At 38.9% G+C, this 20,779-nt stretch overlaps 2 protein-coding genes across 3 annotated transcripts; one reads left to right on the forward strand and one right to left on the reverse strand.

Annotated features, from left to right (window-relative positions):
- Nucleotides 1-2,250: 2,250 nt before the first annotated feature.
- On the reverse strand, nucleotides 2,251-5,133 carry LOC124270171 (histone-lysine N-methyltransferase SETMAR-like). Of its 2 annotated transcripts, none has more exons than XM_046705202.1 (2): nucleotides 5,016-5,133; nucleotides 2,251-3,251 (listed from the first exon to the last, which is right to left on the reverse strand). In XM_046705202.1, the coding sequence occupies exons 1-2, from the start codon at nucleotides 5,067-5,069 to the stop codon at nucleotides 2,508-2,510; spliced, it is 798 nt and encodes a 265-aa protein (XP_046561158.1). In that variant the 5' UTR covers nucleotides 5,070-5,133; the 3' UTR covers nucleotides 2,251-2,507. The 2 variants fall into 2 exon arrangements, with proteins under 2 accessions (XP_046561158.1, XP_046561157.1); XM_046705201.1 differs by having other exon boundaries at nucleotides 4,962-5,133.
- Nucleotides 5,134-8,245: 3,112 nt separating this feature from the next.
- LOC124270112 (putative protein TPRXL) lies at nucleotides 8,246-17,833 on the forward strand (the record flags this gene model as incomplete). The annotated part of the gene is made up of 4 exons (XM_046705130.1): nucleotides 8,246-8,255; nucleotides 9,005-9,073; nucleotides 15,509-15,788; nucleotides 17,281-17,833. Coding segments are annotated over exons 1-4 (912 nt in total), but the record flags the coding sequence as incomplete, so codon positions are not given.
- Nucleotides 17,834-20,779: the final 2,946 nt, after the last annotated feature.

The following is a 20,779-nucleotide window of genomic DNA, read 5'->3' on the forward strand; positions in this document are numbered from 1 at the left end:
GTGCTGTTGTACGAAACCTCCATGGTCTGGAAACTAAACAGTTTGAACAGATAGCGTAAACGCACCATGCTTCGTGGCAAACCGAGGAGCATGACTTTTCCCATACGGTCAGACCAACGTGGGAAACGATCAAATCGGTCAGTTGTGTTCAGGTTTTGCGTGGGTTAAGGTCTGACTTGAGTTTAGACGTCAGTTGAGTTTAGGTGTAGCTTGAGTTCAGGTGTAACTTGAGTTAGGTGACAGCTCACCACAATTCGTTGTAGATATAGAAGTTAACAGTGCATCAAAATAGACGTTTCATATAGCTAGCTGCTATAGAGCTAGATACTGTAGATAGTAGATAGACTTTACATTGCAATAGAGCTAGATAGTTAGCATTTGTTATAAGAGATTCACATTGAGTTCTCCATTTTTTATTGTGTGAATTATTTCATCAGTCTAATCAAGCATACTTTGACACTTCGATTTTAGTTACGGTAGTTTTGTTTTCAATTCCACTGCGCAACACATAGTGTTACTAATGTTGTCCGTCTATGTTACGGTTTGAGAGTTAGATCACCTTAAGGCTAAGCTTGTTTGTACAATACAATAGACCACAGGTCTGAGAGTATCCTCTGAGGCTATGTTCATAGGCGGCCCTGTGCCACTTTAATGATTGAGTTTAGTTTTACACCGCTTTTAGCAATATTCCTGCTATTTCACGGCAGTGGACACCAGAAATCGTCTTCACACATTGTGCCCATGTGGGGAATCGAACCCGGGTCTTCGGCGTGACGAGCAAATGATTAACCACTAGGCTACCCAACCGCACCTTGACTTAAGGCAATAGAGACAGTTAACATCTACTGTAAACACGTCTCTTGGTGAGTCCACCAGTGCATCGTGACCTCATGCTCTTAACTAAACTCATCATGAACATCTCAGGTTAATCATTCTACTCACAGGTGAGAGCTCTTTACAAGCAAGTCATGAGAAGCTGGTATGATGAAGAGGAACACTTATTTTATGGATAGACAACTTCTTTATTGCAAGTGATAACACCGAAACATCGCATCCATTGCAATAAAGTTGTCTATCCATAAAACTGTTCCTTTTCATCATACCAGCTTCTAAATGTCACTCAAAGAAGTATGGTGGCATCTTATGAACATTTATTATGCCCTCTCTAAACAGGCCTATACAGCCATCATGGAATGACGAATTGAATTTGCTTTGGTCAGATAAAAGAATGATGACCTCTGAAGCTGCCTTTACTGATGATGGTGGGGTGGTGGTGTAGCCTAGTGGTTAAAGTGTTCGCACATCACGCCGAAGACAAGGGTTCGATTCCCCACATGGGTACAATGTGTGAAGACGATTTCTGGTGTCTGGAATTTGGTTGCTGGAATATTGCCAAAAGCAGCGTAAAACTCACTCACTACTGATGATGGTGACAGCACCAAAGCAAATGATGTGGTGTACGAACTGCTGGATGTCTGTAACAACCAAAACTGGCATACTACTAACATTGGGATGTACAACCCGAAGTTTCATTAAAAATACCTGCTTACTGTGAAACTCTGAGAAAACTCTAATTTGTGAGGTTGCTGAAATAGTTCTGATTGTTGCTATGGAATAAGTAAGCTTTGTAACTGAAAGCAATTTTCCATTTCCTATTTGATGGATCTCCTCAAATATAATCCCATGGTGTGTATAGAAATGCGATAACATGTTATTATAATTTATTTACGTATAACTGAAGCGAATGCAAATTGATCCCCAAACTATGCCGTTGTATACTGAGTACATCTCTTTCGCTACTCCCTTTTATCCCCAAAAGCTGCAACTGCTTGCTTTTTAATAAAGTATACTACAAATCTTTGTGTCTTTGAATGTTATAATTACCCAATTTGTTTCCTTGTGTTCATTACCAGACAGTTCCTATTTACTTCCATTTGTCGATCTATAATCAGTACTATAAACAACTGGCTTCCCTTGTTAAATTGTCTACCTCGTTATCGTCTTATTTTTGCTGTCATCACTTGTACACATGAGCTCTCTAAATCCTGGAGGAGTTGGAATATACTCATAAATGTTGTGTTCCTCACACATAAGTCGACATCCTTAATTTTTTGCTGTTAAATAAACCTTTGGTTTCTAATTGTTCTCTAATTGTTCGAGCATGGTATCCACTTTTAGTGGTAGTGTTATATAGTTTTGGGGCAACATTGGCCAAAAACAGGCCTATATGCGCCTTGACTCGACTAAATATGAATCACAAAGTGTTTTATCGCCAAAATACACTTTAAGGTTTAAGTGAGAGAGTTACCTCCGTTGAACCTTGATGAAAAAAACGTACGCAGGTCATGACTCAGGCACAAAGGTAACAAAACACCAAATTTTTATGGTAAAGTGCGTGTATGCATGAGAAAAGACAGAAGTACACCACGATTTCCAGTAAAAATTCACATTCACTCAACATCGACAATAATCCTTTCATTTTCTGACACTACTTTATTGCTGTGCCATCATTCAAGAATATGGGGATCAAATGGTAGGTACCCCCTACAGTTACTGGAGAGACACAAACATGGCTTCCTGGTTCCTTCATCAACTTCGGTACAGTTCCTGTCATCTGATTGGCCGCTGTAGTCATAACAAAGTTCCTGATTGGCTGGAATATCACATCGAGAAAAAAGGGCTAATTTCGGCACATTATTATCCACCCTTACTGGAACCATTATTAGATTTGGATCACAGGAATGGTTCATATATCGTCCAATATTTCCAATATATTTCGGATCAACACAAGTGTTCACAGTTCCTGAAGAATAATGTTCTTTCAGTACAAACAAGTAATTCATATCTTCTTGGGTGAGACAATCAATTCTTTTTTGTGCCTCTTTATCAGATAACACTTCACCAGCATACTCACAAACAAATGAAAAACTTGGAATGTCTTCTAACGTCCTTAAGCCATGTCCCTTAGCTTCTGATGTGAAGACTTCCATTTTGATACCAACTCCAAACTGTACAAGTCTGTTAACACATGTCTTATGACAGGAGCAATGGCTGTTACATTCAAATATAGGTTTCACTGAGGACACTGTGAGGAGTTCAGGTAAGATTTTGTGGTTGGTTGAATAGTTTGGTCCAAATCTTGCATTACACAGACAGGCTTCGGTGCACATTGTCTGACAGTTACATCCAGAAATTTGAGTCTCAAAGTCGTGCAGAGGAGTGTCTTTGTGAGGTATGTTCGATCTTACATACTGCAAATATAAAAGACAAACATGAGTGAATGACGGCTCAAACTGAAGCACCAGTAAAATCAGAAACACAATACAAACATGTAATCCACTGTCTATGAATGTGATAAAATAAACTCACTTTAAACCTAATTACGAATTGAAACACCCCAAAATAATTTAAAACTAATTCCTGAAAACTGTTATAATGACTGCCTTGGGAGCAACTTTTAACATCATTGTCAGACCTTTACATAAATGAACACTGGTTGATCATGTCTTTCATTGAAATGCACATTCACAAACCAAGGGAGACAACTCTAATGAAGACAATGCACTGAGGAGTTTCAAATAACAAATATTTGTGAGTAAATCAGCAGTTGGGTTTATACCACTTTAGCAATACTCCAGCCATATCACAGCAGCGACCACTAGAATTGTGAATACTTATGTCAGACTGTAACATTATAGATTAACAACTAGTCTCTGAAATGAACATATTTTACAGAAAAAAAGCTCATTGTACACAAAAAAAAATATAATGAAAAGGAGCCCTAAGAAATTCTTCATTTTCAGAACCTGTGGGAATCTAGACTTGCCACATTGTCCAGACTTGCGTGGGCTTTCTTGGATATATTTGCTTCTGGGTCTGTATAACAGACTATGTTAATTACAAAACGAATGAGTAGATGTTTCACTGCCATGAGATATGTTTATCTGACATCGTTAATGATTGAGTTCTCGATGACAGAACTGGAAACAGACCAACACACTACATCACTATGTCAAAGTACAAACTCCTCAACAAGATGGAGTGTTTTGAACTTGTTATTGTATTCCCAACTGGCACAGCTGCAGCTCATCAACAGACTGATACACCAGCATTTATGCGGCAACAGGAAGCTAGTTACAGAAACGTTACATTTGAATAATATCAAGGATTTGCCAGAATGAACATGGTAATAGAGCATAAGAATAATAGTATATTTTCCATAAAATGTAACTGAATATGAAGACATTGGCCTACTTCAGAATTAGGGACTGTTCATAATTTATGGCTAGGGGGAGTGATGATGATTTTAAGGGGGGTCACCCATTTTATTCTGGGGAGGTGGGGGTCATCAAACTAGGGGTTGGGGTTGGGATCTGCAATTTTGCACACAAAAATATTTTAAAATAATGCTTAAATATTATGGGAAGAGGGATAATTGATTTTGTACATGACATGCAGGTGTGTGTGAGGGGGATGTCACTTACTTTGTACATCAATTTTAGGGGGGGGGGGTCATTCATATTGTACATGCTTCTCCATAGAATCATATCATATCACACACTCACACACACACACACACACACACCATGAATTATGAATATGAACGGTCCCTTAGAAAGTAATCCTACGCAATCACCACTGGCAATATATTCCATATATTTGTTATGACGATGTTTGAATGGAGTTATGCCATTCTGGAAGTTCAGATGCGAGTTGTTTTTCTTCAATTATTTGTGTGTGTTTTGTAACAAACAGTTTAGCGAAACCACTGGTTTCATATTTCTAGGCCGCAAACAGATCATTAATGCCGAAGATTAAACAAAACACTTTCCAGGTCATGTAGTCTAGTTCACCAGTCAACCATCTTCCTGTCTGCCAAAAAATAACAATGATTCTCTTCATCCCGATAATATGATTCAACGTTATCGCATAGACATGACATCCGTAGTGGCGTCTCAAACCTTGAATTCTTTTGCCGTTTCAATCAGCTTTTTGTCTTCGAAGTGAACAGATACCTTCTCCAACCCTTCACAAAGATCGTACGGGTCAACAGCTAGCCATTCACTCATTGTTATCAACACAATCGCACCTCAATCACCTGATTGCGACCACCGGCTGTTGATAACTGTTGTATTACCGGTCATGTGATTGGTCACGTGACTCTCGTTTTTGAACTTGCGGGATATACAAACGGCAACATGCTCATTGATGAATGGAAGTGACAGTATTTTAAACCTGATTTGATACGTGGCTTTAATTATGAGATATATTTATATTTGAAATAACACATAATAGATCGTGTTTAAATATGGTAGTATATGGACCAACGCTGTGCGATATTGGTGAAAGCGTGGAGCATCGTACATCTCTCGTAGAGTGAACTGGGAAGAATGGTGCCGGTGAAAGCGAGTTGTCTGGCGAGTGTCGTATTTCAAAGCCTAAATTTAACGCCGACGGCTGACAAACCTAATTTCTTGCAGACTAGTGGGAACTCGTTTAGTTTGCTCCTATAGCGGGGTATAATGTCTAAGCCACTGTAATCAAAGACAGTCAGTATTAGAAAGTGTTGAGGCAGGAACTTCCCGTTTAGTTCTTACGTCGAGAACTCTGGATTTGCACATTGGTCATACTGGCATATACCACATGTCTTTGACTGGACCAGTCCATTAATGGGTTGTCCCATTTACCGACACCTGGGTCTCGTTACAGTAGAGGAGGGGTGTGACTGATTTGTTCCACAATATATCACATGCTGAGAAAACCATGACTGACCCTCGTTAACAGTAAGTAAAACTGTGTCTTATATCATTTTACATCTTTTAAATTATGGCACACTAAGTTGTGGTATACTGTCTGTTTATAGGAATACATGTAATAACTGTTGAAGATGACATGGCAAGAAGGGTTTTTCTTGTAGTCAAGTCCTTCCCATCAAGCTTGTCATAAAAGATCAAAAGTTGATTTGTACATGTTACATTGCTAATGTTGTGTGTGTTTGTTTTTTATTAATTTCAGGACATGGTATGAAAGAGGATGTTCCTTGGATATGAAAAGAAGAAAGTTTTTGCAGTAAAACACAGAATGGATCCCCAGTGCATATCCCTCCCAAACATTCCGCTATATGTGTTGCTGTTTCTTTCTCTTGTCAACATCGGCCATGGAGATGCAGGCATCGGTGTCCCAGACAATGTGCCGCTTTATACCCAGGGAGCCCATATATCACACGGCTTACCAGATGTTCTTGTGTTTGTGGGAAGAATTTTTGAGTACTCACTGGCATCACATGAAATATTTGGACAAGATGGTGTCAAGCCACAGGTAACATCTTTTGTTTTGATGCAATATGTATTTATATTATGGCATGGAACAACACTAAATGTTTCTAAAATATTGTTTTTTTAGAATTTTTACTATTACATTTTAATTGTATACTACACAAAGAAGTTAAGGACCACTGATTTCTTCATATACTTATTACATATTAGTCATGGTCCTTACTCTGCTGGGAGACTGTTTGAGAGCATGTATGTGTAATAGCACCTGGACAACATAAGGAAATGTTGCTATTTCAAACCACCATGCATGTACTACTCGCTCTGGGCATGACATGACTGAAATATAACTCAAAAGAGGCACATAACTAAACTCCTTCATATATAGATATACTCATGGAAACAAATAAGGGAACACATGAAAGTACAAGTATTCCTTTATTTCCAGAATTTCACCCACAGTGCAATACATACCTTGTGAAGAAACCTGGAAAAGAATAAAGAAACACTTGTACTTTCATGTGTTCCCTTATTCTTTTTCCATGAGTATATATGTCATTAGAGGAATTATTGGCCCTGTGGTCTAGGAAGCACAATGTGCTGTGTAGAGTTGCATCCCTTATCAATGCCAGGATCTGCCGCTTTGAGATTCTGATTCTAAAGTATCCATGACTGATGTTTTGATTGGTTAGAGCTGTACTTGTATTTGTTGGTTTCACAAGACTGTGGGTTTCTAATACCTGGTCACTTCCCGTTAAGACACTTATCTTATTACCCATGAAGACTGCTCAAGACATATTCACAATAACACACTTGAACCATCACCTGCAATGACAATACAGGCCTACAGTCACTGGATGGTCTGGCCCAGATTTCATTATTCACCGGCTGCCATCATATAGATGGAATATTGCTGAGTGCAATGTTTAATAACCTCAAACAAAAGTCACTGGATTGTTTAGTCCAGCCTTGATTTTTGTTTAGTCCAGCTTTAATTATTTAAGACAGAGCTATCATGTAGCTAGAATATTTCTGACTGACTCATGAAATAAGCAACAGAAAATGTTCATATACATTGATGTGCATTTGAGAAAAGTGTATTTACCAGCAAAACATAAATTCCTTAATTTTTTTAGTGTTTTTATAAATGTATTGATGAGGAACAACATTCCTGATACTGTTGTTTGCTGTATAACCTACCAGTTTTATTTGACAGGTGTTGATACACATGTATATGACACTGACAGTACACAGAAAAAGGCTTGAAGCCAAGAGTAAATTAATGTTTTGTATTTATTAAAAAATACTGCTGATAAAGTTAGAGTATAAGACAGAAGAAGCAGCATCTAGGGCCACTAAATTGGAACTACGTAGAAATCTTTAGTGAATCACATTTTGAATTTCTTTTACAAAAAAATATGTTAGAACAACCCCAGGAACATTTAAAATAGCTCCAGTAACAATACAATTGGTTACAGTTGAAAATCACCTCACTTAAATTTGAAAACGTCGGAAGGTGGGTGTGTCAGCCCAGATGCCGAGGCAGTTTGTGCACGTTGCCGTTACTATTGTGTATAAACGGTCCCCCCAGCTGCTAACAGTAGCAATTTCCTTTTCATGCTTCAAGAATCTTGACTCATCATGCTGGTTTTCCGTTCTGTAGCAGCAGTGGTGCTATTTACTGCCGGAGAACTTGTAAAATGGTTGGAGTTTGGTGGAACAATAGGCCATTACACCGATAGACCTTTTCCTTCCATTGTCCAGGGGACCTGGGTCTGATTTTAGTTTAGGGGACAAGGAATACTGTCCACAGGCTGTGTGGCGTTGTTGCCATGGGTGTACAACACGCGTGCTTGCCGTGGGTGTACAACAGTGGGCCCGCTGAAAGTCTCACCACACCTGGGTCTCTTCTTGTTTCTGATGATCGTTGGGTAAAAGGTTGCTGGTTTGATAAACATTTCACATGTTGAAAGATGTCTTCAAGTGGGTTTAACTTTGATACAGATCTGTCAAGCAGCTTGTTTTGCCATTTATTGTTTGCGCAATGGTCTTTTGTTCGTTCTGTTTTCTGAATTCAATATGTTCAAACTAGTTCATGAAGACAGCAGGTATGGTGAATGTCTTGAGGTGGCATACATGTTTTTTTAGTCTGCATGCCTTTAAAATCTTCTTTTATGTATCAGTTCACCAAGAAGTAGAATGGAAAACACTATACAAATGATATATTGATGTAGTAGAGTGAGTGAGTGAGGATTTTACACCGCTTTTAGCAATATTCCAACAATATCACATCAGGGGACATCAGAAATGGACTTCACACAAGCAAGCACTTAAACAACTTGTCTATCCCATTGCCATTGTTTCAGGTTAAGAGGTTAGGCTCTTAACAATGATTAAAACAAACATCCCCTACAAAAAAAAAAACCCCACAACCTCCCAAAGGTTAGATGGCGATTATTTTCATTCAAACTAATTTTCAGAAAATCTTTTAGAACAGTTATATCATTTGTAAAGTGGACTTGTTTGTGAAACAAAACAGTTAATCCTGTTATTTGTCCTTGGAATAGTTTGATAATCTCTAACACAAGTACACCCACATACATGTATGTGCATTGTGAGAAGTTCTAAAGATTTTTTTTTTTTCCCTGAAGTTAGCGCCAAAATTTATATCACACACGGCCACACAATACAAGTTGTACATAAACCTGTCTTGATTGCTTTTGTGCAAGCAGAGGTTTGTGCATGTGGTGTTAAACTGCTCCCATACCTAAATGATAAGCAACACATGGGACAAAACTTGAGTTAGAAATCTGATAATGTTGAGGCAAGGTTTGGAAAGTTTTAAAGCACATATACATGATATATGGCTTTCAGACTTCTATACATTAAGCATATTAAGACCAGAGGTGAACAGGTACATTAGTACTTAGAACATGTTGGTGAACAAAATGTATCATGTTTTTTTCATTGAATGATTTATACCATTGGTGCTTCAGAAAAGATATTGTAATCTAGAGGGCTATTTGTAGCATATCTTCTGAGACTGAAATGGTGGTCTTGACAGCAGTTCAGAAAATGAAATTGTTATCTTGTGAGCTATTTGTGGGATTTCTACATCATATTTTTGTGGTTAGTGTAGCCATGTGTGTGATGGATTCATAATGAAACCAGTGGAAGCTTGTGAGAGATGTTATGTAACTGTAGCATTAGTCATAGTGGAGCCATTACCACTGTAACCTGTGTAACTAGATACTGCATGTAATCACGGACATCAGCTTTGAGGAGAACCAATCAGAATTGATGACAAGTTCCCTGTCCCAGGAGACCATAGGGCGTAATGATTAACCAAGTGTTTGGTACGGGATTAGACTAACAGCTAGTCTCTGAAATGAACATATTTTACAGAAAAAAAAGTTTGTAAATTGAAATAAAATACAATAAAAAGGAGCCCAGCTAATTTCCTCATTTTTAGAAACTGTGGAAATCTAGACTTGCCACCCATTCTAGACTTGCATGGACTGCACTGGGTATATTTATCTCAGAGTCTGTATGACAGACTATACAGGGATATACTCTGTGATAAGGTTCTGTGTTCAGTTGTCACGTCTATGTGCACCAAGCATATTTTAATGGAACAAACAAGTCATTTTGAATCCTCATCCCCCTGTTTTCTCAGCCTCTACTGATCCATTACACAGCCCTAGTATGAAATAAACCGATGAAGATTCGGGTTAGAATTGGTCTTCAGCAACCCGTGCTTGTCGCATATTTTAATTGAACAATCAACACATTTGTATTCTCATGCCACTCTTTTCTCAGCCTCTATTTATTTCCACCTCAGCTCCAGTTTGAGGGTTCCTAAATACCCAAGGATTATTTTTTAGAAATATTTTGATTCAACCTGGTTTGTAGCTATATTTTGAGGCTATATGTTAGTATAAAGAGAGAATGTATGTATTGTGGAAAGCACTTTTATATAAAAGGGACTCTAACTTACAAAACACTTAAGTGTCGTCATTCTCTTGGTAAAGTTTGTGGAAACTGAAACAAAAATTTCACTTGACCTCAAATATTTAAACTTCTAAGCAGGGTAGTGGGGTAGCCTAGTGGTTAAAGCGTCCGCTCGTCATGCTGATTCGATTCCCCACATGGGTACCATGTGTGAAGCCCATTTCTGGTGTCCCCCACAGTGATATTGCTAGGATATTGCTAAAAGCAGCGTAAAACTAAATTCACTCACTGTCAGGTGTCCGCCTTTGCTATGTTATCACTTTTGTTGTTTACACATATAACTATCTCCTTCCAAGTTTTCATTCACCTGATGAAGGAGTAAGACTATATTCTGAAATGTCATTTTCCTCATATTACAGTAGTAGACCGCCTCCGTGGTGTAGTGGTTAGAGCGTCCGCCCGGAGAGCGGAAGGTCGCGGGTTCGATCCCCGACCGCGTCATACCAAAAGACGTTAAAATATGGTACTTGTTGGTCCCTGCCTGGCGCTCGGCATTACTGGGTACAACAAGGACTGGTCGGCTGGGAGTCAGTATAATGTGTCTGAGTGGGGTATTCATGCTTCACTGCGGCATGGTATCTCAGTGGGCTAGCACTATAAAACCAGCTTAAGTCTGGGCTAGTACAAGCAGCCGCACATACACATACACATGCATGCACGTCGTCATATGAGCGAAATATTCTCAAGCATGACGTTAAACCCACTTTCACCTCACCTCACCTCATATTACAGTAGATGACATCCATAAAATTACCACTTTATGTGTATCACTTCTAAATGCCATACAAAGTCCAGGGCCTAGATTTTCGAAGCTCTCTTAGCGCTAAGATAGTCGTAAGTGCCATACATTAACATTAACTTACGACTATCTTAGCGCTAAGAGAGCTTCGAAAATCTAGGCCCTGATCACTGAATGTGGCGTTAACAAATATCAGCTCAGTGTATGCTATTTACCTCGGCATGTATATTCTGTTACAAGACAAGCGGAAATCAACAGACTGACATGCCATTCCGCCAAACTATACATCCATGCATCGAGAACGAGACAGTATGTGTACCGTGACATTAACTGTGGGCACCGTAGATAAGTACTCAGCCTTGCTCCACAGCTGTACTGAGTGCTAAGTCCATGGATGTCTTGTAACTCTAAAGAGGCAAGTCTAGAGGTAGCGGACAGTATAAGGAGTCCCCCGAGTGCAATATTGACAAACGTTAACTTATGGATAACTAGGTCTGCACGGTATTACCAGTATACGTGTATATCGCAATACGCTTTTCAGATGATACGTATCGGAATGTTTTTTCTGAGAAATGATATATTGGGTAAAGAACATATATGAAGTTTTGTGATTATCTTCATGGTATAAATTAAAATCTACACATACTATGCTTCACAACATATTTTTTCCTTCGTTATTCAATGACAAAATGGCATACTATAAACTGTATGACAAAGAAATTAAATCCCTGACTATGCAACATATTTTTGAGATTGTTGTTATCAGAACCATAGCATATATGTTAAGGGGCTTATATATATTTTATAATGTAGAAAATAGGATTGACATGCACAATTAGTGTCACTCACTGTCAAACCTTTAAAGGTCACATGCAACCAAAAAATCAAACATAATTAAAACACAATTATCACTTCTTCATGACATATAATATGCATTGCTGATTATGAAAAAACAAATAAACAAAATTATAAGCGTATAATCGCAAATCAAAAGTGCAATATTTTGTACTTGGGTTTACCTCCCTCGAAACGAAGCAGCCGGGATACCGAACCCAGTCAGAGCGGGTGGGTGTGCACTCAAGTGTAACGGCTGGTTCATTTGCAGATGCTGCCTTCACAGCTCATTGTGTGTGTATATATAGAGATGTTGGGTTTTGTAAATACATGCTCATTTTTTGTGTATAACATTTTGCAATCAACAGACATCATAACATGTCATGTGTTCAAGTATCACACCTGCCTGTCTGTGTAATTACATAATGTGACAGAGACCGAACTCGGGCCATAAATCAATGCGTTTTGTTTATGGTGTATAGCCTGATTGGTGTTAAGTTCAAATTGCATGTGGTCAGTGATCGCAGTTGTGTATTGAATATTGTCATTAACAGACAGGCAGGCAGACACACAGGTGTCAATAAAACAAGACATTGAGTTTTGTCTGTGACAACGACATATCTATATCACAGTTAGAAATTCTGTCAACGCTAAATAATGGAATTGCTTTTAAGTATCGAACTAAGAAAGTGACTCTGTGAAATATTTAAAAATGAAATTATATAAACAGTTTATTTACTGTCATAACATATAAAAAGCTCGCGCCAAATAGCTCACACCAAAGCCTTCACTGAGTATTCACCAGACAGCCCGCTTCCAAGTTGCGCGAACCTATTTAACTGCGCACATGCTATGAGCGCAGCCCAGCTGTTGAAACCCGTTTTCCCCCGAAATGTTCGGGGGGAAATTAGTGAATCGTTTGAACTCCGATTTCGCGCGTTTTTTTCCATCGCGTTATTTTTCAACTTTATAACTTGAATTTGCGTTTTTGATGATTTGTTTCGGTACGTCCATACCGAAAGGTATCAGAATCTGCAAAGTTGTGTTTTACGTTGCATGTGACCTTTAAGTTCCCAATATATCACAATACGTATCGCAATAAGGGTACCTGAATCGCAATGTATTGCAATACAATTTATTTGCCAATACAGAACCCTATGGATAACAGACAGTATTCTAAGGACGCCAGACAGAGGGAAAATGTGTTTTACACATATTTTTTAGAAATTATCATTTAAACTATTAATTATTAACTTAGAGACTTATGCAAGTCTAATCAGTACTGAATGTGGCAAGATTTAGGACAGACGAGATGTAGGTTAAGTGAGACTTGATACTAATGTAGAACATGTGAGTCAGACATGTTTGTCGGGACATGGAGATAGTGACTGCTGGCATGTAACTATAGACACTCACCCAGAGAAGGGGATTAAACAGTGTTTTTATGGCTGTTATGTTTGTAGATTTTACAAAAAAGACATTTTAAGAGTTTGTTTGCCATGTCACCACTGACCATTAGGAGAGCAATTTGGGTATATATTTTGGTTTAAAGGGTCAGCCTATCCTTATGTTTGCAAATGTAAATTAGTCTTAAATATTTTGTCCACCTGTCTGCTGGCATGTTGATCCCAATCTGAAAAAAACAAGGAATTACTTCTGCATTTTACCTGTTTGCCCTTAGACACGCTTCCTCTGAAGCCCTTTGAAAGAGCCATGCTGCCATGTTGGAATATTGAATGAGCGAGTGAGTGAATGAGTTCAGTTTTACGACGCTGTAGAACACATAGACATTAGCCCTGTCATCCCTGATGTGATCTATCTATACCTGATATTCAGGCCCAAGCCTACATCAAACGACAATAAAAATTAACAATTTGAATAAAAATAATTCCAAATTTATCAGTATTTACAAAATTAAGAACATTAAAATAATCCAATTTTGGACAATGTCACAATAGTTTTTCCTATGTGCCAACCCAAGGCAATTAGTTTGGGATCCCTTATAAATCCTTTCTTGTTCAGAACAGGTGATGGAAAAAGTGAATGAATAAATACACAGAGATGGGAATAGGGAACTCCAGAAGGAATAAAGAAAGGAATACTGTTAATCTTAGCACAAGCAGAGCACTGTAAGGTAGCAGCGATAATTTTGTTTCATGTTCCCAAAGATGATAGCGGGCTGTTATGAACAGCCTTGTTGTTGAGCGCATAACAACTAACAATCAGCCTGGAGCTTAAATATAAGCGTTATCATTGCCTCAAGTGTTTTACAGATGGTAAAGGAAGTGAAGTAGCACCACTGGCCTGGTATGTTTCTTACACTCAATGTAAGGCAGCCTTCATCTCTCAATACTGTCATTCTGTTCTGAACACGCCTGATTTCATCCTGTTTCTTCCTCACACTACGCAGTCTTATCAATAGCTTTGTCGGTTCCATTCTGTTTCCTTGATAACCACATTGACAATTCCTCCAACGGAACTATCGTTTTTACGTGATGGAGATAAAGCCTCTGAATAATGATTTGTTGCAAAGCATTATGGGGAAAAGAAAAACGGTTAAGTATAGTTTAGGTGGTAAAATGGATTCCGATGAAGGCGAATAGCTGTAGAAATGCCACCCTATTGCTGTTTTGATGCCAGACAACAACGGTGATGCTTTCATCTAAATGGCAGTATGATTGTCAGGTGACGGAATACACTGGGGGGATTCTATAAATGTTCCCCGATATGCCTCCATCCGATTTGTGGTCAGAAGTCATTCATCTGCCCTTCTACCTTTGCAATGGTTCTGGCTTTTCCTGATTTGTTACATGATATGAGAGCTGGGTTTTGGGAAAAGAGAAGGGGAACAATAGAATGAGAGCTGGGGAAAAGGGGGAATAGGGAGTGAAAGAAGGGGGAACAACAGAATGAGAGATGGGGGAGAAAAGGGTGAAAGGTGAATGAGAGAAGGGAAAACAGGACAAAGGAGTGTGAGAATGGGAACAAAGGAGTGAGAGAAGGGGGAACATGGAAGTGAGAGAAGGGAAAACAGGACAAAGGAGTGTGAGAATGGGAACATTGGAGTGAGAGAAGGGGAACATGGAAATGAGAGAAGGGAAAACAGGACAAAGGAGTGTGAGAATGGGAACATTGGAGTGAGAGAAGGGGGAACATGGAAGTGAGAGAAGGGAAAACAGGACAAAGGAGTGTGAGAATGGGAACATTGGAGTGAGAGAAGGGGAAAAAGGAGTGAGAAAAGGGGACAAAGGAGTGAGAGAAGGGGAACAAAGTAGTGAGAGAAGGGGAACAAAGGAGTGAGAGAAGGGAGAACAAAGGAGGAGAGGTGGAACAAGGGAGTGGGAGAAGGGAGAACAAAGGAGGGAGGGGAACAAGGGCGTGAGAGACAGGGGAACAAAGGAGTGAGAGAAGAGGGAACAAAGTCAGAGAAGGGAAACAGAGTGAGACAACAAAGGAGTGAGAAAAGGGGGAACAAAGGAGTTAGAGAAGGGAGAAGAAAGGAGAGAGGGGAACAAGTGAGTGGGAGACAGGGGAACAAAGGAGGGAGAGAAGGGGAACAAAGGAGTGAGAAAAGAGGGAACAAAGTGAGAAAAGGGAAACAGGGAGTGAGAGAAGGAGGAACAAGGGACTGAGAAAAGGGGGAACAAAGGAGGAGAAAAGGAGGAACAAGGGACTGAGAGGAGGGAACAAGGGAGGAAGAGAAGGGAACAAAGGAGTAAGAGAAGGAAGAACAAGGGAATGAGAGAAGGGAACAAGGGAGTGAGAGAAGGGGGAACAAAGAAGAGAAGGAGAATGAAAGATGGGAGAGGAAGAACAAAGGAGGAGAAATGGGAACTAAGGAGGAGAGAAGAGGCCTGGAGGAGGGATACCACAAAGGCAGAGGGAAAGAGAGATGGTAGAGCCATTTGCGGTAGATGCCTTCCAGATGCCAGGTATCGCACACCATGCTCAGTGTGAGATTGATCTGAGCTGTATTATTACCACAAAATATGTTCTATGTGTTCATGGAACTGCGTGCAAGTTTAGTTTACTGTTGATAGTCTATTCCAAGTGAAAGGCTTTCCTTTCATTACAATGTTAATTCAATCCCTGCAGTTCAAGTAGTGGTATATGGAAATTTGCAATCATGTCATCGCATAAAAAGACATATTTATCTTTCTTAATCGATTTGCAATCATTCTTTGTGTTTATTGCCTTAACGGGGGTATTAATCTGAAAAATTATACATAATTTTGTTTGAAGGAAATCTTGTTTGTAGACCAATATATGAAAAAGACTAAACGACCCTGTAACATATATTTGTATTATGTTTGCTGGGAGAGACAGAAGTTGTAAATAGACAGTAAAATCCAACTCATTCTGTACAGGTATTAATGGGCAAAATATGAAATTAGTTGTAGGAAGATCACACATTTAGTTTTCATTCACAAATTGTAAGGTAGGCTGATCTGTAATGTTAAAAAATGGATGTCCTGTCCTAATAAAATAAGATAAAATATATACTGAGAGAAACAAATAAAGGATCACAGGAAAATGCAAGCATTCCTTTAATATTTTCCACTTTTCATCACCAGCTTTGAAAGGCACTGTGGTGATGAAAACAGGAAAATAATAAAGAAATACTTGAATTTTCCTGTGATCCTTTATTTGTTTCTCTCAGTATATTTTATTGCGCAAACGTACCATGTAGAAACAGTGACAATATTCTATAAACTACATAAACGAGATATATAATGAATCAGAGTAACAATACATATACTAAAACAAATATGTATACTGGCCTCGGACAATACAGAGATTGTGTGTAATAGTGTGTATTAGGGATATGAGCCCATAACGCCCTCTCCTAACAGGGTGAGCATGACGATTTGCATATGAACATTCAATACCTGAATGACAAGACGGTAACAGTATCTCCGCTAATAAAAGCTGTATCCCAGGGTACTCGTCTGACAAGTTAATGAGAGAGAAAATCAGTTCACACTAATTACTTCATTGCAGTTGGTGTTGATTAACTGTCATGCCGGGCCCACCTCTCCCCGTATCCTCTAGACATGGTATATATGCTACAGGTATTAGTTACATGATGGTGGTGTAATTAGTGAGCTACAGCAGGTTAAACACATGCTGGTATACACATCACTTTCATCATGTACAGAAGATGTGCATCTCTTCTCTAGACCTTAAAATATAATTGTTCCTTTTACATTGTGTATAGTTTTTCTTCTCCTTCTCTCCACCTCGAGTCTGTCATACAGACCCTGAAACAAATATATCCAAGAAAACCCATGCAAATCTAGAATATGTGGTAAGTCTAGATTTCCACAGTTTCAGGGAATGATGAATGTCTCAGGGCTTCTTTTCATTTTATTTCATGATTATTATTTATGAACCTTTTTTTTCTGTAAACTATGTTCATTTCAGAGACTTGATGTTAGTCTACCCCAACTCCTTCTTGTCCCCATCTCCTGTTTCTTCTACTTTTATTCTGTCTCCTCCTGTTTTGTCTTCTACTTCTCCATCTCCTGTTTTGTCTTCTACTTCTCCATCTTCTCCTGTTTTGTCTTCTACTCCATCTTCTCCTGTTTTGTCTTCTACTTCTCCATCTTCTCCTGTTTTGTCTTCTACTTCTCCATCTTCTCCTGTTTTGTCTTCTACTTCTCCATCTTCTCCTGTTTTGTCTTCTACTCCATCTTCTCCTGTTTTGTCTTCTACTTCTCCATCTTCTCCTGTTTTGTCTTCTACTTCTCCATCTTCTCCTGTTTTGTCTTCCACTTCTCGGTCTTCTCCTGTTTTGTCTTCTACTTCTCCATCTCCTGTTTTGTCTTCTACTTCTCCATCTTCTCCTGTTTTGTCTTCTACTTCTCCATCTTCTCCTGTTTTGTCTTCTACTTCTCCATCTTCTCCTGTTTTGTCTTCTACTCCATCTTCTCCTGTTTTGTCTTCTACTTCTCCATCTTCTCCTGTTTTGTCTTCTACTTCTCCATCTTCTCCTGTTTTGTCTTCCACTTCTTGGTCTTCTCCTGTTTTGTCTTCTACTTCTCCATCTCCTGTTTTGTCTTCTACTTCTCCATCTTCTCCTGTTTTGTCTTCTACTTCTCCATCTTCTCCTGTTTTATCTTCTACTTCTCCATCTTCTCCTGTTTTGTCTTCTACTTCTCCATCTCCTGTTTTGTCTTCTACTTCTCCATCTCCTGTTTTATCTTCTACTTCTCCATCTTCTGTTTTGTCTTCTACTTCTCCATCTTCTGTTTTGTCTTCTACTTCTCCATTTTCTCCTGTTTTGTCTTCTACTTCTCCATTTTCTCCTGTTTTGTCTTCTACTTCTCCATCTTCTCCTGTTTTGTCTTCTACTTCTCCATCTTCTCCTGTTTTATCTTCTTCTTCTCCATCTTCTCCTGTTTTATCTTCTACTTCTCCATCTCCTGTTTTGTCTTCTACTTCTCCATCTCCTGTTTTGTCTTCTACGTCTCCATCTTCTCCTGTTTTGTCTTCTACTTCTCCATCTTCTGTTTTGTCTTCTACTTCTCTATCTTCTGTTTCTTCATCCTTTCCTCATGCTTTTCTTGTTGTTCAACTTCTACATCTTCTCATCCTTGTTCTCCCTCTTCCTCCTGTTTATTCTACTTCTATTCCTTCTTCACATTGACATCCTTCTCCCCTCCTCTCTTCCTTCTCATCCACTCTTTCTTCTTTTCTTCCCTTTTTTACATTCTTTCCCTCCATAATCTCCTTATCTTCCCAGTGCTTCTCATTTATCCTCCTACTTTTCCACCCTCAGTTTCTTCCTTTTGTACAGGGGCGGTGGGGTAGCCTAATGGTTAAAGCGTTGACTTGTCACGCCGAAGACCCGGGTTCGGATCCCCACATGGGTACAATGTGTGAAGCCCATTTCTGGTGTCCCCCGCCGTGATATTGCTGGAATATTGCTAAAAGCGGTGTAAAACCAAACTCAGTCAGTCAGTCAGTCCTTTTGTACACCAGACTTGTGTTTCTTGTTTCCAAAACTAGCTAACTTTAAATAAACTGAACATGTATTATGAATATGACCCCATAAAGTTCTGTGGTTCACAGTGCAGTTTAACACCGTTATATTTTTTTAAGAATTGTCAGTAGTTAAAGGAGAAAAAAGTGTTAGTACTTAAATATCTAAACTGCAAAGAAAGATAACTTTATCACATTCATTCAGTGATGTTTTACCAAGTGTCTTGGCACTTAAACTTTGTGTTGAAAGAAGACCCAGCTAGGTCAGCCTTCAAGCACCGGAGAAATGGCGCTACTAAAAATAATTTGAACTGATGTCCAAATGATGCTAATCCTGAAGCCATACTTACGACCAGATGTGTCTAAAGATGTGAACTGGGTTCCAAGGTCTTGGTAATATTCGAGATTTAGAAAATGTGAATGCAATTTAGTTATCTTTGTCTTTAACAACACAGGTCTTTTCATTGTGAAGTGGATCCGGCTAAGATAACACAGGAAGACAGTGTGGGCTAGTCACTGACTTGTAGGCTCTCAAAATCTCTTCACTGGCAATCTGTCTAATTGAAAACACATGACTCTGGGGGCATATTTCAACTTCTTGTGCCTTCAGTCAGGGGACTGGCTTTGAAGGATGGTCTTGTCCCAAACGTTGGGAAGTCCTTATTTATTCATAAAATATTTTATGGAGCATTTTCTGACTTGAGACGAATTTGAAATGATCATTCTCAGACATCTGTGGCAGAAATGTGTTCAAGGTATTCATTGATATTTATAGATTCACTCTAGCAAGTTCACATGGTTTAAGTGTGATATAAGTGTGGTTTACGTGTTTAAGAATACTTATGATCCAACTGTGATCTTGCTGAAAGCCAATTTTCTGTGCGATTGGCAACATCAGCCAGATATATAGAAAGTTTGTTTCCTCCCTTTTCATTTAAATTGATATTACTTTTAGGGATTTTCATGGGAATTGTGAGTTATTGTGTTTCATCAAACTCAATGACAAAGAATGCTCATACCTTCGACCACTAGTTTTCACCACCACTGTGGTATAACTGCAATATTGGATTGTTACTTTAAGCCACATTTACTTAGATTTGGAATGCAGTGTTATCTTCGTTATCACACACAGCACCCGTTTCGAATTCTGGTGAAACGTAAACTCTGCAATTTGTTTCCAGAGGAATAGCGCAGTTGAACATTTAACTGCAAATACATCTGTAAGACTAGTGATAATAGACACATGAGTCGAGAGTAATTAAATTTTCTGTTATCACCAGATAGCAAATATTCAGCATATTGCTATGAAGGTCCCAGCATGCAGCTGTGTGGAGGGAGGTCATAATGGTTGTATCACACACAGTAAGATGGTGGAAGCGTTGGCAGGGATAGTTATATCTTTTACCATTCCTGCTGATATGAACAAAATCTATTTGATGTGAGCACTTGAAACTCACCTAACTATCTAAATGTATTTAGTTTTTTCTTTGTGATTGCATGACCCAGATGCTTCCACCAGTATTTCCAACCTTTTTCTATATGCTTGTATTTCATTCTAGGGAGCCAAAAACAGCAAGTGAGTGACTAAGGTTTTAGCCCCTTTTAGCAATACTTCAGCAATATTATGGCACCATAAATGGGTTTCACACATTGTACCTATGCGGAAAATTGAACCCAGGCTTCGGCATGATGAGCGAATGCTTTAACCACTCAGCTACTCCACCCCCCTCCGAAAGCAGTGATATTTTATTCAGGTGGCAAAATATAGAGAGTTGCATCCCTTAGCCATTTAGGATCTGCTGAGCAAGGTTTTGTGTCACCTAAATCACCATTGAATATTGTTCCCAGGAGTGGTAAGTGCCTATGGTTTTCAGGAACTTCCCTCCTACATTAAACAGACAAAGTGAGTGTAAGCATAAAGTCGGAAGAAAGGAGTGTC

Source organism: Haliotis rubra, unplaced genomic scaffold (assembly GCF_003918875.1).
Source record: "Haliotis rubra isolate DU_JTF1 unplaced genomic scaffold, ASM391887v1 Scf15, whole genome shotgun sequence".
NCBI classification, from domain to species: Eukaryota; Metazoa; Mollusca; class Gastropoda; order Lepetellida; family Haliotidae; genus Haliotis; species Haliotis rubra.